Here is a 22,078-nt window from a genome sequence, read left to right as displayed (position 1 = left end):
CCACATGTTGAAGCAGGACTTCCGCTATTTATTCCAGACCAGGACTCTGTCTGAGCAGAGCTGCTGGAGGAGCTGAGACGCTGGAGGACGACTAGGAATCGACCAACAAGGATTCCTCGTAAGTTTGTATTTACTTACATGGTTGACTTAAAGGGCAAAATACAGCTGTTACTTTGACATGCGTTAACCAACTACCGCCCTGTTTTCTTACTAGAACGTGTGTCTGAAGCGGAGGCGAGCTGGTAGGGGAGCCGTGAATCTGGAGGATGACCATCACTCTACCAACAAGGATTGTAAGTTTGTATTAACCAAACAAACTGGAAATAAAGGGCTTAAAAATAAGACAAACTATATGTTTGTTACCAGACGTTAGGCCTAAAAAATTTTTTCGTTTGGTTCCGGTTTCCGACCGACCCTGTCAATTTATGTGCGACCCAAATTATTTTATGAGCTTTATAAAAAAAAAAAAAATTTTTTTTTTTGATGCAAACTATAATTACGTTTTGGTACAGCACCTCTTCATTCTGTACAAGGATGAGCGAATTTTCTCGTTTTTAAATGAAAACAACCTACCTATCATTCGCTGCCGCTGGAAAAAATAAAATAAAAAAATAAAATAAATTCCCTACCTACCCATGACCTCAACTGACCACCAACAGGAACCAAACTTTTTTTTTTTTTTAGGCCTTAGGGCCAGACTGGTGCTGTTTGTTCCAGACCAGGACTCTGGCTGAGGAGAGCTGATGGAGGAGCCAAGACTCTGGAGGACGACATCACTCTACCAACCAGGATCCTCGTAAGTTTGCATAAAATAAACAAAGTGGACTTGTTGTAACGTAGGATTAGTTTGTCCAGTACAAGTTACGGCATACTACTGTGGTTGTTTACCAGACAAACCTCAGCTGCTACTTTGTTACGCGCCATTAGAGCCCAACTACTCCTGTGTTTGTTACCTGATATTGGAGACGAACTACTCCTGTGTTTGTTACATGGCATTAGAGACGAACTACTCCTGTGTTTGTTACATGGCATTAGAGTCCAACTACTCCTCTGTTTGTTACCTTGCATTAGAGCCCAACTACTCCTGTGTGTATTACCTTACATTAGAGCCCAACTACTACTGTGTTTGTTACCTCACATTAGAGACAAACTACTACTGTGTTTTTTACCTTGCATTAGAGACAAATTACGTTTGTAACCATACCAGGAATCTGGAGGACTGATGGAGAAGCCGTACATCTGGAAGGCAAGTCCTGAGGACAACCAGGACTCTACCATCAAGGATTCCTCATAAGTTTGCATTATCTGGACATAGTGGATTAGGTAGGGGGTTGGGTGTTCAACTCTCAAACCAATGGTGCCGGGTTCAAGTCCTCAGAATACAGTGATGTGTCCTTGAGCAAGGCGCCCTAATTCCTGCCTGCTCCTTAATGACTTATCTTTCGATCAGATAATGTTGCATCTTTTGAATATTGAACCTAATCAATGTCCTTGTTTGGTCCAGGCAGACACACCTGAGCTGAACCTCAACTGTTTGGTCGGGGGCAGACACACCTGAGCTGAACCTGACATCCTGCTGGTCCCGTCTCCTCAGTTCATCTTCGCCTCGTCCTCCAGAAGACCTGCTGAGCTCAGCAGTCTGAGGCTGATGGATCAATGACCTCCAGTGGGAGTGATCTTCTTGACCGCACATGTAACCGTGTGCTTCCACACGCCTTTCCTTCACGTCTGTCACTAACCTCACTACTTCACTACTCTCTACTGCTTCCTCTTCTTCTTCCTTCTCTGTGGTTCGAACCTTTACACTGAAGGCGCGTCTTCCTGCCCTCAGAGGGTTCAGCGTTAGGGTTGAGAGTCAGGGTTTAGAGTCAGGGACAGAGCTGGTCAGGGAGGACTGCTTTTACACAAACCTCTGCACTTGCTTTCGGAATGGTGATGACATTTTGAAAAGATTCCTTTGGGAAAATGTTTCCTATTCCATTTACAATTGTATTCAACTTCTGTCAAGTGCTTTCGTTTGCATATTAAAATCCCACATTGACTTCTATATATTTGGTGCGGTTCATTTATTTGTCCTTTTAACTTGGTTAATGTCAAGCTAAACTCCTGCAATACATTTAATATACATGATTGTTATTCAGCAATGTTCACAGCATCCATTTTGTAAAAACATGAAACCTACATATTACTACTAAATTTAAGCCTATTCATGCATTTAATAATGTACATACTGCCCCGCAGGCCATTCTCTGGTGCTACAACACGTTCAATCCACCAACCCGTCTCACATCAATGTACTAGCTACGTTGGTTCAAACGGAAAATGTTGTTTGGTGTGAGACTGTTGTCCAGCAGAGGGAGCTGTCATACACCTTAATTATACAGGAAGGTCTGTATTTACATTTTAATATGTTCATGGGCTGGTCTAGTTTGTCTGCAAATAACTCTGCCTCCAGCAACAGGACAGCAACCCAATATACTTTTTGGGTTAAATAAAAGTACAAATATTTATAATTATTTATAACTAGCCTAGTCTAGATAGGCTAGTCCTTCTGGCAAGAGAATAAACAGTTTAAAAACATCTTTTACCACCTCAAGTGAATCAATTAACCTATTCTATCCCCAGTCAGATCCGTGCGTGTGTATGTAAGGTCTTTATCACTTGTATTCATTTTACTCTGAAATAACTTGATTTTGGGGATAAGCAGTAAAGCAGTCAGGTAGCTATTGTAAGCATAAATAACTGCGTATTTTGTTTATTTAGGTGAAGCATTATGAAAAAATGTGCATATAATTGTACAAATAATTTTAGCATTTTCATTTTCCGTCTGGGCTAAGCCCCGTATGTTTATGAAACCTAAACACCACTGATTTTATGTATATGGATATTATAATACAATCTGAGTGATACCATTTGGCTGCTGGCACCCCAGCGCTCTCTAATGGTACTGCTCAAACTATATACGGAGATATATTGATGTAGCTTAAACTAGTTTCCATTAATGAATTAAGATATTATTCCATATATTTCTACTATTATATTGACGAACATAGAAGTACTTTTTGTTTGTCGTTGACATCTTCCCCCTCCCGTCCAGTAGGGGGTAGTGTTACAACATGTATACCTTCCTAAAGTCGGGTAAGAGTGAAGTGGTGGAGAACGTGAGGGAAGAACGAGGGAGTAAGCGCCAAGCAGCTTCTTTCTTCCCTTCGAATGAAGACAACTTGTTTTTTAGAGAATTTTTAACAAAATCAATGAAATATGGATCAGGACTGTTTAGAAACAACGTGCAATAGCGCAGTCAGCTTGGACACGTCTTACAGATGTAAGTAGCAGACTCACATTTGGCCAAAGATACACACTTGAAAAATAGGGAACCTATCAAGTGTTCTAGTCCTCATTGCTAGTCCCCTATTCTACTAGTCCCGCCTAGTCCTCATCGCGAAGCCTCCTTGCCGACTTGAAACCCGTCATTATTTTAATGTTACTCAACTAGTTGATATGCTGTTTGCATTGCTGTTTCACGCTTGATCCTGTCGGTTATGTATTTATCACATTCTGCCCATTTTAAAGTGATTTGTATAAAAACATGACTCGTTTTCTCTCATTCTAGTGACTCCTTCAGAAATCGAGACGATGGTCAAGCTGAGGATGACGAACAGGGCTTACTTCTCTGGAAAGAAAAACGAATGCATGAGAGGATGGAGGTGAGTTCGACAAGTTAAGAATAACATTCATGGTAAAAACAACAACAATCCTGAAATGAACTAAGTAATGTAATACAAATATTTGTCAACATTGATGAACCTCACTGTGAGTTAGTGTGTCTCCCTGAATGAATACTGATGGAGATGACTATAGTTGTACAACATCGTCCATCTCTCCTCTTTTACTAACACATCAACATGTGTCTGTTGTCTCTTGTCGTTGCAGGGCCATCCTAAAGCACATGGGCTTGCATACCAAACTTAACTACTATCAGGCTGCCAAGAAATGGGACAACATGAGGATGAGATACAAGGTTTGAATTTAGTTTCTGAAAATATGTGATCCATTGAACAGCAATATAGTGTCACAGTTTTCACTTTATCTTCTTCTTCATTGACAACCCTAAAACACGGACTCAAGTCAAATCTGTTTTATTTGTAAAGCTGTTAATCATAGTTGCTCTCTTAAGGGCTACATGTGTATGACAACCCTTAACCCTAGCCTCCCAAATGACAAGGAAAAACATGATTATCAAGAAAGAAACCTTGAGACGGAACGCAGAGTGGGGGATCCCTCCTTCAGGGGAGGGCTGGGAGTGCAATGGGGGCCATAATTCACATACATAATGATATCATATCAAGCAAACATTTTAAGTCAAATTTTAATTCTCTCTCTGTCTCTCTCTGTCTCTCTCTCTCTCTCTCTCTCTCTCTCTCTCTCTCTCTCTGTGTGTCTCTCTCTGTGTCTCTGTCTCTCTACCATCTCTCTCTCTCTCTCTCTTCCCCCCCCCCCCCCCCCCCCCTCCTCCTCCAGGAGCTCAAGTACCCTCCCGAGGGGGCGGTGCTCCCTCCCGCGTGGTGGGGCTTCAAGCTGATGGACAACGCCATGCACGGCCTGCTGGACAGCAGCGCGCCCATCATCGCCCTCCCCCCCAGCGACGAAGATGCCGACTTCCTCCCGTACAAGAGGAGGCGCGAGCACCCCCGAGCACCGCCGCGGCCGCCCCCGCTGGGCGGGGCGGACGCCTCGGAGATCGAGGTCTCCCTCCTGGACAGCGGCGAGGAGCAGCAGGAGGAGGAGGAGGTGGAGCTCCGGCGCGCCTCGTGGGGCATGGAGAGTGAGCGCCTGGCGCTGGAGAGCGAGCGCGTCTCCCTGGAGGGCGAGCGAGCGCTGATGGAGCGCGAGCGGCAGCTGGTCGCCATGGAGACCCTGGGGCTGCAGCGGGAGAGGGCGGGGCTGGAGCGGGAGGAGGCGGGGCTCGGGCGGCAGCGCGCCGCCCTGGAGCGGGAGAGGACGGCCGTCGAGAGGGAGAAGGCGCTGCTGGCGCGGGAGAGGGCCGTGCTGGAGAGGGAACGCACCGAGCTGAGCCGCGATAGGCTGGCCATGGAGAGGGGGCGGGGCCGGCCGGCCAGGGACGGCGGGGTGAACGGCGGGGTGACTGGCGGGGTGAACGGCGGTATGGACGGCGACGTTCACGGGAACAGTCACGGCGGCTGGGTCGAGGCGGACGGGGGGGTGGGGGAGGAGGGCGGGGACAACGGCGGAGGTCTGGACGCGGGAACGTTACAGCGGCGGGAGCGTTTCCTGGACCTGTTTGAGAAGCTGGTGGAAAACTTTTGAAAAGCAAACCCGGAGGGATTCCGCGGGACACGGAAGACTGGTTTGGTTTGGGGATATTCTAGCAGCGCGTCTACAAGACAGTTTTTTTGGATTTGTGAAGTTAGTGCAACGCTGTTTCCCTGGGGTTTTGAGGTCACATTAAACCACTTTATTCAAACGTGGGTATCACCCTTGAATGGGTTCAACATATCATGTTCTGCATAGAGACCGTTGGTGGGGGGGGGGGGGGGGGGGTTGTAGAGAAAGTCATGATCACTTTGCTAGGTTGATTCAAGGCTGTTTTCACTGTATTATCTTTACTTCACCTTGTTTCGGACCCCTGTATGATGTCAATGAAAACGTTGAGCCATCCCACAACATTTGGAGAGGTCATAATCAAACAACTTTATTCAAATGTGGTTATTCCATACAGAGAGCATACAATAGCAAGCTGATACGGTCTTTGCATCACCCCCCCCCACCTCCCTCTATCCCCAACCTAAATCCAACAATAGACTCTACAAAGTGACGTGTCATTTATAGGCTTTTGTATTGCATGCTCAAATCATCACCATTTGTGATATTGCAGTTCATGTAAAAAAAAAAAAGCTTTTTCTGAATATATATATTTTTATATTACAGTACAGACTTTACAACAGGTGATGTTGTTTAAATGCTTATTTTATTGCACTAGATACTCAATTTCGTTGAGCTCCAGCCTCAAAACGTCTATCGTAGCATAATGGACATGTTTTAAAGTGTTCGATTTCTCATTAATATTAATAATATAACTTCTTTACAAAACAAACATATTTAAACAATTTCCGGTTTTCCTTTTCTGTTTCTGTGAACCGGTGTTGAAAGGATGCAGAAACATACCGGCTGTCCGACGCGGTCATTCATTAAAACAGGTTTCTCTGAATGTCAGCTAGTGTACTTATCAACTTTACCAAGTTGTGGAACAGTTTAGCTTCTGAAAACAGCTAGTGTGTGTGTTTGTGATGTGTGTCTGTGGGTGTGGGTTCACGATTGAATGTGCCGTACAGGTTTTGACGAGCTGAGGTGCATTTCCTATACACACACTACCACGGTGTTCTTAACCACCAGAGTGTGAGAACCATGACGACGGTACCCTGTGGGCACGTTGGCAATAGTTAACGTCTTATTGTGTGTCGTGTTTGAAACATACAAGTTGTACATAAGTCGGGACGTTAGTGTTTCATGAAACGGCTGCACGTGATGTTGCCGATCTGTTGGGGGTAATGGCATTATTTTGTGTGTTTGGGTGTGTGCGTCTGTGTGATTCATTGGGTTCAGAGATGTGTGTGTGTTTGTGTGTGTGTGTCTATGCATGTGTTCCCATGTTTCCATGGGAGATGTTGTGCAAGAGGGTGTGTGTGTGTGTGTGTGTGCGCGTGTGTGTGTGTGTTTCAGACGAGGGCCCCGATGGGGATGCGGGGCAGGCAGACATAGGCCTGCGGGGTCCGGCTGAGGTTGACGGGGTTACCGTCCAGGCGGATGTCCTCCAGGGCGTTCCTGATGTAGTTGAAGTCTTGCAGATTGCAGAAGGTGTCCTCGTGCATCGACTGGATGTTATTCCGCTGAGGGGCCGAGGGAGAAAGCACAGGATGTTGTTGAAGATATATGTGTGCGTTTTTATCCTTTATTTTTGAGTGGGATAGAGAGGAAGGTATGGGAGGTAGAGGGGAAGACATGCAGCAAATGACCACGTGTAGGGTTCAAACCCGGGTCGCTGCGTTCAGGACTGAGCATATATGGTACGCACTCTACCTGGTGAGCCACCGGGGGGCGCCAGCACAGGTGTGTGTGTGTGTGTGTGTGTGTGTGGAAATGCAACTTCCTATGGTTGTTTGTGTGAAACAGGTCGCAATGTGAGATTAATTGGATGTAATCGATGAGTTGATTGCCAGAGATTTCAATTAGGGCCCGACCGATATTGATTTTTGAGTGCCGATGCCGATTATTTTCAGAGAAAAATTACGATTACGATTTAATCGGCCGATTAAAAAAAAAAAAAAAAAGAAAAGCATTTAAAACGTAGTTTTTGATACCTTAAATATACTTTAAACACTTTTGACGAATATGTGAATTGAATGCAGAACCTTTGAGTGTTTTAGAATACATTTACAGTCAAAAATTAGTGTAATGTAAAATGTAAAATAAATAACTAACTCCCAATGTGCTGCGCTCGTGAGCAGTGACTAACACGTGCGTGCTGAGCAGTATGGTCTCACCGTTAGAGTCTACAGTATAACAAATTAACATGGCCTGGGACCTAAAGAAAAACAGGCACAACATGCTCAAACAACGCGTCTTGTGTACATTGGTGAGGTTAGCGCGCAGCTGCCTGAGCGAGCGTGCTTTCATGTTGTACGGTAAAATTCAATCTCGTTAGTTAGCAAGGCGAGTAGGAGCGCAATCTGCAGGATACTAAGCGCAATAACATTTAAAAAAAAATAAATAATCTGTTGCAATCGGCGTCTTTTTGGCCGATGCCGATTATTTTCAAAAAGGCTATAATCGGCCGATTAAATCGGCAGGCAGATAAATCGGTCGGGCCCTAATTTCAATATCTTCACAGGTACTTTACCAAATACATATATATTGATTTTCACTATTATACATCGGTCTGACTGGTTCAAATTGGATTTTACGCACGTTCACATCTACAGTTAAGATTAAACAGGTTATTCATTTCATGAATGGTTATGATTAGGCATGAAACCTTAAGTGTACATTAGGCTAATTTGAAACACAATTATTGCAAGGTTATAAGAACCATTTTATTATATTAGTCTTACAATTATGTAAAACATCTTTCTTGGAAGATGCGTACGTTTGGTCTTCCACATGAGATGTGTAGCCACCGCCTTTCTTGAAGCTCGTTTTGCAATGATAGCTTTTACATCAACTGCCACACATCAAGCTTTACATTCGGGCCCAGTTCCTTCTTGTCACGAGCCATTATTCAATCTAACAATAGGGAGTACCTGGAGATGCAGGGATCGCAGGCTGTCTGGTAGAGGCACAGGGATGTAATCAAGGTGGTTGTCTGTCAGGTACAAGTACAGAAGTCCAGCCATATCCTGAAAACAAATAAGGCAAATATATGGAACATGATCATTAGAGATCAGAGGGCTGCATGCCATTTTTTAGCATTTTAAAGAGTGAAGAAAAGAGCAGAACAGAGCAATATTTAGAAAATAAGCAACTCAAAATACATCCCCTCCCTCTCTACGCACTCCCTTCCGGATTGGTCCACCATTGAGCAGTGTTGCATCACGCACCTGTTATTGGCTGGAAAGATGGAGTCCTTGAACCAATTAGGGACGAGATGCCCTGATGGGACTAAACAGTGGGCCGTACCTTAAACGCCTCCTTGTGGATGCCCCTGGTGTCGACCTCGTTGTGGCTAGCGTCGATGAGCGTCATGGTGACCGGCAGGGCGGGCAGCTGCGAGACGTGGTTCTCCCTGATCACCAGCTCCTCCAGCGCTGGCAGCGTTGAGAAGGCGCCCTCGTCGACGGACGAGATGTCGTTGGCCGTGACGTCGATCCTCTTCAGCTTGCCTGATGGGAGTGGGAGTTCAGACAGGTTGCCGACGCGATACGAGACACTGTCCACAGTTAATGATCTCGATACTGATTCATTTGGTCACCAAACGGTGTGTCTAATTGCATGCACAAATCTTGCCATGATCTATTTCTATGCACATGTGTAAAGAAGTATATCAAATAATGTCATGTCAATATACATATTGACATGTTAATATACATGTCATTATGAGCTCATAGGGCTTAAGTTATCTTGCTCAATGATGCGTACAGGTGAGCTGCAGACATTGAGGTTCGAACCCGAAACCGCCCAACCCATAGACTGTCCTGCTAAACCGAACAATCCCATGCACCTACACATGTCATACCGACACTCTGGTTACCTAGCAACATGTCAAAACACAAACATTCCAAACGTACTCATGAAGGCAAAGTCAGACTTGTGGAGCTTGGTGAGTCTGTTGTAGCGAGCGTAGAAGTGAGTCGTCTCTTTGGGGATGGGTGGTATGCTGTCCAGCTTCAGGTCATCGCAGTAGACCGAAGTACCGAGGCATGTACACAGTAGACATGTGGGCATACCTGGGGCACATTCATGACATGATTAGTTACAGTATTGGGGGAGCATTAGACAATGAAATGTCTAATGTCCTTCAGTTCCCCCCAACCCAGCCAGCATTCAGAACAAGGATTTAAGACACAAACTCTTTCAAATGGATCTTCTTCATCACAGTTAACCACACATTGATTCCTGGAAATGTACCCTTCAGAGTCACAATTGGAGGCTACAGTTTAAATTCTGTCAAAGTGCTTTTTGTTTTGCCTCATTAGATTCAGAGCTGTAATCTTGATGTGGATTGAGCAGATGCGTCATGTCAACGTTGTTTCCATTACTGACCTCGCCAGTCAACTTCTGGCTCCTCAGTCTCAACGGGTGCTACCGTAGTTACGGGAGCTACCGTGGTTTCGGGGTCTGGCATGGCGGAGCCATCCGTACTACCAGTACCTTCCTGAGGGGTATCTGGTTTAATTGGAAGCAGCTCCTCCTCTTGTTAGAGACAAGATTAGGTGTTACAGAGATAAGGTTAGACCGGCAACCAGGCGGCTGTTTGCCTCAGAGATGAGTAGCACACATATGTAGCATTAGTGGTATGAGAACCCCATTCAGGCAATGGATGGATGTCAACTGCGAAAAAGGGGTGTTGACGTGTTATTCAAATGAATTATGAAATGTTATGTTATGATTATGCATTAAAGACAATGACGATTATGAAATGTTATGTTATGATTACGCATTAAGACGCTTTTGAAGGCGGGTCAATTTAAGTAGTGCAATCGTCGCGAAACAAATATTTAACTGGTTGAAATGGTCAGTGTACGGGTAACGGTTTCAGTCTCGATCGTAATCGGTTTATTTTAATTCGGGCCTTCCGTACTCTACTTCCTGTTTACCTCGGCACAGGTTTGTCCTACGGTACTGACCTTCATCAATGTCCGGGATCAGTGTGACCCCGGGTTCATCCCCAGAGCCAGAGGCCCCAGAGGTTCCAGACTCGCCAACGTCTCCAGAGCCACCAGAGGCGACCCCGGAAGACCCTGACCACTCCCCAGAAGAACCCGAGGCCTCCTGGGGTGTAGTTGTGTCGGGGGTGAGGGGCAGCTCTTCCCCTTGTTAGAGCCAAGGGGGTGGGATTAGGAGACATGTTAGGGTGAGTGGGTGGAGGAATCATACCACGGTGGAGTAATGGCTGACAGAAAACACAGGGGGATTAGTGATGGTGTGGAACAGATGAGTGACATTAGGATAGCCAGAATGATAACAGGTCAACCACATTTAACCACGTTTAGCAGGGAAGTAGTTAAATGGAACTTTATAAAGAAAACATGACAAGTGAATAAGTCAATCAGGTTAATTATTGAATGAGATTAATGAAATTAAACAGGATGTTAAGAGAGGCCTAAAACTACACCCAACTGATTATCTTTCTTTTAGACTGGTGGTTGGCATTATTACCAACTACCAGTCTTCTGGTCTACTCATACAGGTTCAGGTACTAACCTCCAGATATCAAGGTAACGTCCACGTCCCCAGACTCGCCAGAGAGATCCCCAGAGGTCCCTGAACCAATGAGATCCCCGGAGCCCCCAGAGCACAGGAGCAGATCCCCGGAGCCCCCAGAGCCCAGGAGAACGTCCCCTGAGCCCCCAGAGCCCAGGAGAACGTCCCCGGACCCCCCGGAGCCCAGAAGAACGTCCCCTGAGCCCCCAGAGCCCAGGAGAACGTCCCCTGACCCTCCAGAGCCCAAGAGGAGATCCACAAAGGAAACATCCCCTGATCCTCCAGAACCGAGGAGGTCTCCGGAGCTCCCGGAGGCCAGGGAGACGTCCCCTGATTCCCCAGAGCCCAGGAGGGCGTCCCCGGAGGTCTCTGCGACCCCGGACCCCCCGGAACCAAGCTGGTCCCCGGACGCTCCGGAACCACCGGACCCCGGGAAGCCCCCTGAGCCCGAGAGATCCCCCGATCCGGCGAGGGGGGCCCCAGAACCTCCGGAGCCAGAGGCGAGGTCCCCGGAGCCCGAGGAGCCCGCGGAGGAAGGAGCCCCCGAGTCCCCAGACCCTGAGGCCCCAGGCGCGCCCGGGGTACCGGACCCCACCGAGCCCCCGAAGTCCCCGGAGACATGAAGGGTGTCAACGGGCGTCAGACGAAGCTCCTCCTCTTGTTAGAGACAAGATTAGGTGTTAATAAACAGACAGGTCAGAACACACACAGAGACACCGGTGACCGGTCGGTTCACAGGGATGATGACGGTGATGAGGTGGCTTATATTAGGTGACAACAAACAACACGAATGAACACATTTAACCAAATGGCGGCTAGTTAAATGGAACTCATGCACATGTAAACGGAGGTGAATGGTGGAGAGGGGTGGTGATTCCTTTCTCAGGGCAGGTTGTGCCTCGGGGCGTTGAGAGACTACCACGAGTGACTCTTGTTTTCGCCACGTTCGCCTTGCGTTGGAAACCACTTGCCCCCCGTTTTTTTTGCCGATACAGGGCAAACTGAAAATCAGGGTACTTCTGGGGCGGTTGGGTCTAGAACTGCATGTACTCATTCTGACCTTTCTGTGTGTTGGGACCCATGAGCACTCCCGAGTCCCCAGAGCCCTGTTGCACATGCTTTGCTCTCAAGGGCATCTCCTCTTCATATTCCCGCTCCTCCTCCTCTTCCTCCAAGGAGGCTCCGGGTGAGGGGTAGCTGTGGTCCGGTGGAGGCACGGTTCCGATCTCCATCTGAGGGGTGAGTAGAGCAGAGAAGCCGGCTGATTAATGTGGATGGTTTTGGACGGCCGTTTGGGTTAGTTGGAACACAATGATTAGCTTAAATTGGTTGACCAAAACGGATTGTTTTTCCAAATGTAGTTGTATTACGGTTGGTGGCACTAGGCTTTGGGATATCCCAGCATTGGAACAAAGGTCCTATCAAAGCTTGGTTGCTACAAGGTGTCTTTCCTTCATGGTTAGCGCGCCAGCGGGGTTAGCCACAGAGCCAGCCAACCTGTAAGAACTTCCAAAGGGAACGTTTAGCCCAAGGTTAACTGTAAAACCATCATCGTATCGATTGGATCCAAAGGGATTGTTGTTCTACACCTCAGGGACGGGGCCTCTCCTTGGGGGATTTTGAATGTTTTAGGATCCCAAAACGGTCTCTGTGTAGTTTATAGCAGAAGGTATCTTGCTGATTATACGCCAAACCGTTCAGGGCACAAGTCTGGGTAGACCTTTCTACTTTGATGTTAATGTTACTATCTAAACATAAGGTAGAGCTGCTAACCAGAAACGAGTTGCCCTCCTGCGACTACTTCAATTAGTCAAGTTTAGATTTGTGTCAACTATTGTTAGACTTAATTTCTCCAGCTACCTTACTTTACCGGGAGGGGGCAGTAGAATGTCAATCTTTAAAATACGTGGCTCCCAAATGTTTGGAAAAAAAAGTCATAATTTTTTAAAGAGTCACTATAAACAGTCCACGTACATTGAGGATCGTCCATACATCACATGACTATTCAAAACACAGCAATTTATGACGGAAAATACCAATATTGCTTAACGTGTGCTCTATCATTAAAAAACTGCCTCAATGGGCTCGACTATGGATGTTTTAGGTGTCGACATGCAAATAAGTTACGTTTTTTTCTCTTGAACACCGGGATGTGGCCATTATGCACATATATTCAATTAGTGCAGTTCTATCATGGTCCACCCGAGGGCAGTGAAACCCCACATACAAACACAGGCAATACCTGACACGCACATGCTGAATTGAAGCTCTCAAAATCGGGAATGGTCCTTGTGGAACCAAGACACTCATGGTAGCAAGACAGACTCCGCATTTCAATGCTGCACTCTCAATCACAGTAGTAAGCTGTCCAGCAGCTCAGAGATAACCTACTACAAACAACCAAGGTAACAAATATGACCAACTACCTCAAGCATCCTGTTCTATACCAAAAACGACCACAAAAAACAAACAACTGAAAGCAGTTTAGTTTTATTCCATTGACACATCGTGTCAATGAACAGATATCTTAAACGAAAAATCTTGGCAGAGACCATTTGAAATCTAACAAGGTGGGTCTTTGAAAACGACTTGCGACCGAGGTTTCTGCCTGTCGCTCCCCTCTCCCATCCCCTCCTCCCAAAGTAAACACCAAGGCCCAAGGGGGAAGGAGAGGCCAAAGGCTGGTTACCAAAAATACAGAAACAGTCTTCAGGGAAACAGCATGGCGGCTGCAGAGAATGCACAACATTTTGATTTTGAATGGGAAGCTTTAAGAGCGCTCGCTAGATGATCACACACACACACACACACACACACACACACACACACACACACACACACACACACACACACACACACACACACACACACACACACACACACACACACACACACACACTCAGATAAGCACACACACACACACACACAAACACACACAGGCAGACAAACACACACACACATGCAGACACAAACACACACACACACACACACTCACGCACACATATAAAACACATTTGTGTGACATATATTTTGTTGCCCTTTCCCTATTTATACATTTCCCAACTATCAAAGTCCAACAGTTCATTGCCAGTTAAAACCTCATCTCTCATCGTCAAAAGGCCCAACGGCATTATACATCTGTTCACAAACTGTATCATTCACCCAGCAACCAGTTCTCCTGCAGGGTTGTGCCTCGGTTCTCTCTGCACCACATGCAGATGTTCAGGAAGGAGACATCCATGTACAGCATTCTGAAGGGACACATGTTGCCCTTCATTCCTGAGGGACACATCTCTGCATCTCCACCTTAGAGCTCAGAGACGCTTCTAAGATGGTGGACACAAACTTACGTTTGTGGCTTGTAGAATGACTCTGGGGTTTAAGAAATAAATAGATAAATAAATAAGATTCGGTCACATGTATTCGCATTGTGGCCAAATGACCAATCTTTTCACGGCGGTTGCAATTTGATTGAAGGTTCATGTTTAAGGACAGGCTTCCTTAGACGTTGCACAGTAACGGGCGGACGGAGAACGATACGATTATTGGCTGAAGGATGAAATAAGCTCTAGGTCTTTGTCTAAACACATACACATGGGAGGGAGGGAGAGAGGGAGAGAGGGAGGGAAGGACAGAGAAAGGGAGGGAGGGGGAGAGAAAGGGAGACGAGGAGAGAGGGAGGGGGAGAAAGAGAAAGGGAGAGTGGGTGAGAGGGAGGAAGGGACAGAGGGAGAGAAGGAGAAAAGGAGGGAAGGAGAGAAAAAGGGAGGGAGGGAGGGAGGGAGGGAGGGATATGGGAGAGGGAGAGAGGGGGGAGAGAGTGTAGAAGATCTGTTGGAGGCGTGGAAGTGGAGGCTCAGCATTCCAGCCACCACAGCCATCTCATCATCTGCTCATTTCTACCGTGACTCTTGACATGCGTGTGGGTGTTGTGTGTGTGTGTGTGTGTGTGTGTGTGTGTGTGTGTGTGTGTGTGTATACATTCACATATGTTGACAGACTTATCAATCAGCACACTAATTAAGTCCCCAGCCCCTGCCCCTCCACCTCCATCTCTTCTGCCCTCTGCACCCTCTCAGGGCGGGGTCAAGGAGAAGGGATGACGATGCGTGCAGGACACACGCACGCCGTCCATCACCACCTCGGTTATGACTGAAGCCTCCAGCCTCAGTGTAAGGCGCGGCATGGGAGGCACACACCGTATCCCGCGTCCGTCTCTCACAAAACACGAACATCTCCGTGACATTTTGAATAAACTAAAGCCTTGCACAAAAACCCACATCTCCTCTTGGCAAATTCCTTTGAAACGAGTCGTTCCGGCACATCTTAAGACAAACTAAAAACGCCATGCGAACGCTTTCTTTGGATGGTGGTTGAGATGCTGGCCTCAACGTATGAACAGTTCAGTCACGATGTTCACACGAACCCGAGTGTCTGAGGGGGAACGGATCCATCAGACAGTCTGAGTTGGTCCTGCAGTAGGAGACGCTGCCCTGTAATTGGTTAGGCCGGGGCGCGGGTGTTTGGAAGGCTGCATGGAGCTTCGAGGGAACGGCTTGTTGGATGTCTCCTGAAACATCTGACCGCCACACTGTTGCCTGATTGCCATCTTGGACAACGTCTTGGCCCTAATACACCAATATCCATTCCAAACGCCACAGTGCATGCTTGCCACATCGTGGCCTGAATGAAGGGCATGTGTATCTGGCATACTGCTCCTGGCAATAGGCTTCGGCCAGAAGGCTTTTTTATCCTGCTATTATTTTATTGCTATGCCTCGTCAGTTCTTTGGAGAGGACCCAGTCCAGTCCCTATAGGCTTCACCATGGCAGTGGGAGCTTGGGGGCTGGGACCAGCGAACAATGCACTTGGTTATTTCCTTGGGCATGGGGAAGGTGGTGTGTTTTCGCCTTCCTAACCTAAATAGTAGTGATTTAATTCCTTTCAGATTTTGAATTTAGATTATATTTATGTTTGGGATTTTGGGGGATGATCATCCAGATCCAAGCAACACACACGCACACGCACACACGCACACGCGCACACACACACACACACACACACACACACACACACACACACACACACACACACACACACACACACACACAAATGCGTGTTCAACACATGTTTGTGTTAAATTAGGTTGAATAAGCTTTGTCTTTATTTAAATAATGGTAACTCTCCAACCTAAAGTTAACTTTTCCAGTAGGTCGGAGAGTTATATAGTAAATGTTTAATTCATATTTATATTCAGCATGATATGCTTCACACTGGGGAGTTTCGTGCAGTTGGCAAAAGAAGAAACACAATTTCTCATTGGAGCAGACAAATGGATATTCCACCCGGGTACCCGGGTTCCAGATTGGCACATCGGACGGCAGAAGCATACTCTGGCCGCCATGGTGGGCCGACTGAAGACCAGAAGCATGTGTCTACACTGGCACCAGCCGCCCAGCGCTCTAACTCACTGAACCTAAGAAGACACGTGGCACACATCAACCCTGGGTTTCATAACGAAACAACTGTGTTTGCCCTTTTAGTGAAGAAACAGTATGAGTGGACGGTACTGGAAAGAAATGAATAAAAGCAATTCCAAAATTTGCAGAAAACCTAAATGGCACAGGATTGACTTCAGTTTAGCAGCACTGGCTTAGCAGACTACACCCAGGACCGGCAGAGCGTGGTGACATGTGGGAGCTCAAAACATATAGGTATGAATCCCCACCTTGCTCAGTTAAGAGTCCTATCAGTACTCATGCTGCTATTTCCTCAAATCAGGACAGGCCAATGCAAAGGAACATTTCTCCCAGTCATCCACAGAAAGAATTTGTTGCACAATTCCAATGCAACTGCTTCAACTCCATCTTGACGGTCAATGAAATCTTCTCGGCCGGTTCCCCTCATCTGATTGTCAACCCCCCCCCCCCCCCCCCCCTTCTCCCACAATGCATCTTACCTCTGGGTTCTCCCCCAGGCCTTCCTCGTAGTCGTACATATCCTGGTTTTCCAGTTCCAGGTTCTCTATATCCACATCGTAGTTGGTGTCGTCGTACGTGTCCAGTTCCGCCTGGCGGGAGAATCTGGGGCTGGCCAAAGTCGCTTTGAGGGCGAGGAACGCCAACAGGAACCGCACAAGCTTCTCCATGGCCCACCTGGGAACGGACGGAAGGTATGGGCTGTGAATGGTCAACCATTTGGTGTTTTTTTGGTTTTCTTTTACCTATCTATTTTCTTTTATTATTTCATTTTATTTCATGACGTTGTTTCAATGTGAAGCAATTTGTACGACGGAGTATTAGGGCAACACATTAAGATTATTATTTTTTTTGCCGTGACGAGATTAAAGTTGACACGTCGACTAGTAAATTAACATGTCTGTTCAGGTCCTCCTCCTGAACAGACGAATTTTTCCGCACAACCTTTTCAGCGTCCTTCACTATCCACCACACTGTGGCTCTGCGCTAAAACTGCGAGGATCACTTTATTGCTAAACCCAATTCTGAAATACAATTTTACCAAATTATCCACACAAGCCATTGGATTCAGTGCAGGCCCTGTGGAGCGGTTGCTATCTCTCCCAACTAATTTCAATCCTCGACATTTCGAGTTTAATGTAGACTTTAAAGATGACAAATCGAGATTAAAGTCGACATAATATTTCAACTTTATTCTCGACATTTCGAGTTTAATCTGACATGTCGAGATTAGAGTCGACGTGTCGATTTTAATCTCGTCACGGCAAAAATATTTTTTTTCTTCATGTGTGGCCCTAATACTCCGTCGCAAATTTGAGAAAAGTGAAAAGTGCTATATAAATAAAGTTGCATTGCCTCGCCTAAAGATTCAACACAAGACCATTCCACCTTCCATTTTTGAGAGCTCAAGTGGTCAACGTTACGAGCAGACGGCAGCCATTGGGGATCAATCCTAGAACCTTTTGGCCGGGAGTCAAACAGCCTAACTGCTAGACTACCCGTCATCTACAACAGCAGTGCGTTCTCTACCAGTCACAGTACCTTTAGAATATCTCTCAGTCTTTACCATTTCATTAAGACACCTGGAACAATCTGTACTCGTACTGCTTGAACAGCAGCATCTCATGAAAGATTCCTCGCTGAGCTCCGGGGAGGAATAGCTTATCAGTGAGGTGGCGACAGAATGCTGTGATTCAATGGACCTCATTCACCTACAGCAGCCATCTTGGTTCCATCTTGGCTCTAAACGATAGCCAGGAGTGGGAACTAATATATCCATATCCATGCAATTTAGCAGACCAAAGCACGGCTCTCAGTTTAGTGATCCAACACTCAAATCAGTAACAGACAGATATCGTCGTGATAACACCAGTGAGGTACAATCCGTTTATCATGTCTTTGTGCAGATCCTGGCAGCTCTTCCACAGTGACATTTTTACTGTAATGCAACACAGCTGATACATAACAGGGACTAGAGAGTCTGGAGAAGAGAGAGAGAGAAACAGAGATTTCAGCAAAAGTCCTCTAGGCCTGGCCAGAGAAATGGAGAGCAAGGATTAGGAGAGAGAGAGAGAGAGAGAGAGAGAGGGAGGGGGAGGGGGGAGAGAGAGAGAGAGAGAGAGAGAGAGAGAGAGAGAGAGAGAGAGAGAGAGAGAGAGAGAGAGAGAGAGAGAGAGAGAGAGAGAGAGAGAGAGAGGGGGAGAGAGAGGGGGAGAGAGAGGGGGAGAGAGAGGGGGAGAGGGAGGGAGACTTGAATTTAGTTGAAATTAATTGAGAAGACCAAGAAGCTATAGACAGGCGTGCAGGGAGTAACTGGACCAGCAGTTGGCCCTCAGGGTTAGATGGAGAGGGAGTGAGAAAGAGACTGACAGGGAGAGAGAGAGAGAGAGAGAGAGAGAGAGAGAGAGAGGTTCCAGGGCAGGCTCGACCCCTCTCCCCTGTACAGAGGTCCTTTATGAAGGCCGGCTCGTTGCCTGTCTCGGCACTCAGGCTCAAAATTCCAGGTTTGTGGACAGGATGGCAGTGAGTCGGTGTGGCAAGGGAGCGCTTCATTCAGCTCTGAGGGTGCTCAGAGACACACACACACACACATGCAAACACGCACACACACGCAAACACATGCATGCAAACACACACACGCAAACACATGCACACACACACGCAAACACAAACACACACCCACACTCATGAGTGTGCGCTCTCTCTCTCTCTCTCTCTCTCTCTCTCTCTCTCTCTCTCTCTCTCTCTCTCTCTCTCTCTCTCTCTCTCTCTCTCTCTCTCTCTCTCTCTCTCTCACACAGAGACGCCTCACACTGTGCAAGTGCACAGCCACATGCAAAAAAAAAAAGAAACCTCTCCTCCAACACACCTATCTTTCAGAGAGGTGAGGTTATGAAACCTCTGGGGCTATTTCTGCTATTTGGTAGAAGGACAGCTGGGAGATACAAACCCTTCTCTCATTCTCTGATTGAATCGTGAATGCCCTCGGACCAATCAGAAGGGAGACAGTCGCTCCATCATGATGAGCAGAGCACACACACCAGCGGACACAGAGCTCCGCTTCTGTCCGCGTCCCAGAGTGCACTGGGTTCATGAGAGCGCTCAGAGTCCCGGGGTGAAATGATCAGCATCTTTCTTTTTTTTTTGACTTCCTTTACATATTTTTTCTCTCTCTCTCTCCAATATAAGACGGTGGACCTATGGAAAGCAGCGAGGTGTCGCTGAAAGAAGGACTATGCTGGAGACAGAGGTGTGCCTTTATATAGGCCATCACAGCGCTCAGTGTGTGCAAACTGTATGTGTGTGTGTGTGTGTGTAACGAGTGTAGCCTACAGAACGCACTCTGTTATGCTTGGCTCTGCGAGAGGCATTCCTCATATCCACTGATTCTCAACTCTTTTCCCTTTAAAGCCACGAGCAAACTTCACTGATTCCCCCCTCAGAGCTTCCAGTTTCAATATACTTATTTATATATATGCCAAAAAATGACTAGATCAACAGATCACCTAAGTTTGATTTTAACATCCATACACCTATCTGTGCCATCTGAAGAGTCAAATTAAACATCATTATTTCATGATGATATTTTTGATATTTTTGGTATCAACAAAGTTTTGGAGAAGCTTAAGATTTGCATTTTGATAATAAAATTGGATATCCTTAACAGGGAAATGTACTTCTCCTTCATCCACAACTCAATTGCTCACAACTCTTGTGGGGTCCATGCATCAAGAGACATAATGTACGCAATGCAAGCATAGTTCAAGCATCCCATAACAACACAGATCTATATCGATACCAATAACTTAAAGATGGTGCAACATCACCTGTGTCCTTAGTCACAAAATATCACCTGTAAGTCATCTAAACCGCTTAGAAACCCCCAACATCCACACGATCAGTACACAGCATTAACATGCATCAACACATGGGCAATCGTCTGAATAACCATTCAACAAAAACTTTAAACAATTACAAAAACGAAAATCAACAAAAACCCAAATCCTACAAAATAAAAGAAGTGGAACCCACAAAATCCGCCGTGGAGACCTTCCACCAATTAGCCATTAGCTCGGACATCTTCAGTCCACCCAAACACACACAGCTCTACAGAGGGTCTAAAACCTTTAAGAAAACGCCCGGCCATCTACCATTAGCCATGCACCAAGAAGATACCGGCGGCTTCACACTCACCTCTGTCTCCTGCTCTCTCGAATGGTGCCACCAGCTGATGGGGATGCTGAGAACTCGGACCTGGCCAATAGCGAGAGGTCGCGCAGGGTGCTCTGAAGAGCTGGAGGAGGGCGTGGGTTCCGCGTGTGTGTGCTTAGGTGTGTGAAGGTGTGAGCTGGGGCTCGGTCTGTGTGTGTGTGTGTGTGTGTTATTCTGTGTGTGTCGATATGTGTGTGTGTGTGTGTGTGTGTCAGGTCTGTGAGCAGCACCCGGCCGACCTGAGTGCCGTTCTGTTACGTGTGAAGGTAGGCACTGAGGAGCAGAACGGGGATGATCGCTTTTGGTCATTTTTTCGCGTGTGCACAGTGCACCCACTCCGTGCACCCCCCGTTTGGCCACACACACACACACACACACACACACACACACACACACACACACACACACACACACACACACACACACACACACACACACGCACGCACCACCACGCACGCACGCACCACGCACGCACACACACACACACACACACACACACACAAGACCCCCAACCAATATGAAAATATACTTTACCCCCTACAAGTGCATCCATTATTAAAGCTTATATATATATATATATTTGCAGTCCTATAGGACTGAATTATTTGTCCTCTCCTGAGGTGAAATTCTGGCATGTTCTCCTTTCATGTCTGGGGGGTTGGGGTGTTGGGGGGTGGGGGTGGGGGGGGGGTGGGTGAGGGTCTACGGGGCCCCAGGACACAATGGGACCTCTGTGGAGAGCCTTATAGCACGGCCCTAGGAGGAAGTACCTGCATGGTGGAAGGCCTCCTCTCTCTCTCTCTCTCTCTCGCTCTCTCTCTCTCTCTCTCTCTCTCTCTCTCTCTCTCTCTCTCTCTCTCTCTCTCTCTCTCTCTCTCTCTCTCTCTCTCGCTCTGTCTCTCTCTCTCTCTCGTGCTCTCGCTCTGTCTCTCGCTCTCCCTCTCTCTCCCTCTCTCCCTATCTTTCTCTCTCTCTCTCTCTCCCTCTCCGTGCTCTCGCTCTGTCTCTCGCTCTCCCTCTCTCTCTCTCTCTCTCTCTCTCCCTCTCTCCCTATCTCTCTCTCTCTCTCTCTGTATCTCTCTCTCGCGCTCTCTCTCTCTCTCTCTCTCTCTCTCTCTCTCTCTCTCTCTCTCTCTCTCTCTCTCTCTCTCTCTCTCTCTCCGTGCTCTCGCTCTCGCTCTGTCTCTCACTCTCCCTCTCTCTCTCCCTATCTTTCTCTCTCTCTCCATCTCCGTGCTCTCTCTCTCTCTCTCTCTCTCTCTCTCTCTCTCTCTCTCTCTCTCTCTCTCTCTCTCTAAGCTAAACTTTATGCACTTTAACTTACAAGGTAAATATGAGAGACTGAACACAGTCTGACCCAGGATCAGTAGCATGTGTTTCGATCTGACCCAGGATCAGTGTTTAACTGCTCCAGGATCAGTAGTGTGTGTGTTTAGGTTGGGATCAGTAGG

At 46.9% G+C, this 22,078-nt stretch overlaps 2 protein-coding genes across 4 annotated transcripts; one reads left to right on the top strand and one right to left on the bottom strand.

Annotated features, from left to right (window-relative positions):
• Nucleotides 1–3,144: 3,144 nt before the first annotated feature.
• Nucleotides 3,145–6,229, top strand: LOC115531966 (uncharacterized). The gene is made up of 4 exons (XM_030341351.1): nucleotides 3,145–3,325; nucleotides 3,614–3,707; nucleotides 3,934–4,021; nucleotides 4,522–6,229. The coding sequence occupies exons 1-4, from the start codon at nucleotides 3,262–3,264 to the stop codon at nucleotides 5,326–5,328; spliced, it is 1,053 nt and encodes a 350-aa protein (XP_030197211.1). The 5' UTR covers nucleotides 3,145–3,261; the 3' UTR covers nucleotides 5,329–6,229.
• epyc (epiphycan) lies at nucleotides 5,968–20,892 on the bottom strand. Of its 3 annotated transcripts, XM_030341326.1 has the most exons (10): nucleotides 20,610–20,892; nucleotides 16,898–17,093; nucleotides 11,999–12,170; nucleotides 10,939–11,595; nucleotides 10,362–10,547; nucleotides 9,778–9,927; nucleotides 9,303–9,461; nucleotides 8,695–8,897; nucleotides 8,319–8,414; nucleotides 5,968–6,908 (listed from the first exon to the last, which is right to left on the bottom strand). In XM_030341326.1, the coding sequence occupies exons 2-10, from the start codon at nucleotides 17,084–17,086 to the stop codon at nucleotides 6,738–6,740; spliced, it is 1,983 nt and encodes a 660-aa protein (XP_030197186.1). In that variant the 5' UTR covers nucleotides 17,087–17,093; nucleotides 20,610–20,892; the 3' UTR covers nucleotides 5,968–6,737. The 3 variants fall into 3 exon arrangements, with proteins under 3 accessions (XP_030197186.1, XP_030197187.1, XP_030197188.1); XM_030341327.1 differs by lacking the exon at nucleotides 10,939–11,595 and having other exon boundaries at nucleotides 20,610–20,889; XM_030341328.1 differs by lacking the exons at nucleotides 9,778–9,927; nucleotides 10,362–10,547; nucleotides 10,939–11,595 and having other exon boundaries at nucleotides 20,610–20,884.
• Between the last annotated feature and the right edge of the window lie 1,186 nt (nucleotides 20,893–22,078).

This window comes from Gadus morhua, chromosome 19, assembly GCF_902167405.1.
Source record: "Gadus morhua chromosome 19, gadMor3.0, whole genome shotgun sequence".
NCBI lineage: Eukaryota > Metazoa > Chordata > Actinopteri > Gadiformes > Gadidae > Gadus > Gadus morhua.
Note: the sequence above shows the minus strand (reverse complement) of the source record. Positions and strands in the feature narration are given on the sequence as shown.

Coding starts and splice junctions, on each gene's coding strand:
- epyc (XM_030341326.1), bottom strand. CDS start 17,086: ATGGAGAAGCTTGTGCGGTTCCTGTTGGCGTTCCTCGCCCTCAAAGCG. Junction 11,596..11,998: donor GGGTCCCAACACACAGAAAG/GTCAGAATGAGT, acceptor GTCTCTAACAAG/AGGAGGAGCTTCGTCTGACG. Junction 9,462..9,777: donor GCCAGAAGTTGACTGGCGAG/GTCAGTAATGGA, acceptor AATGTGCCCCAG/GTATGCCCACATGTCTACTG.
- LOC115531966 (XM_030341351.1), top strand. CDS start 3,262: ATGGATCAGGACTGTTTAGAAACAACGTGCAATAGCGCAGTCAGCTTG. Junction 3,326..3,613: donor CTTGGACACGTCTTACAGAT/GTAAGTAGCAGA, acceptor CTCTCATTCTAG/TGACTCCTTCAGAAATCGAG. Junction 3,708..3,933: donor GAATGCATGAGAGGATGGAG/GTGAGTTCGACA, acceptor TTGTCGTTGCAG/GGCCATCCTAAAGCACATGG.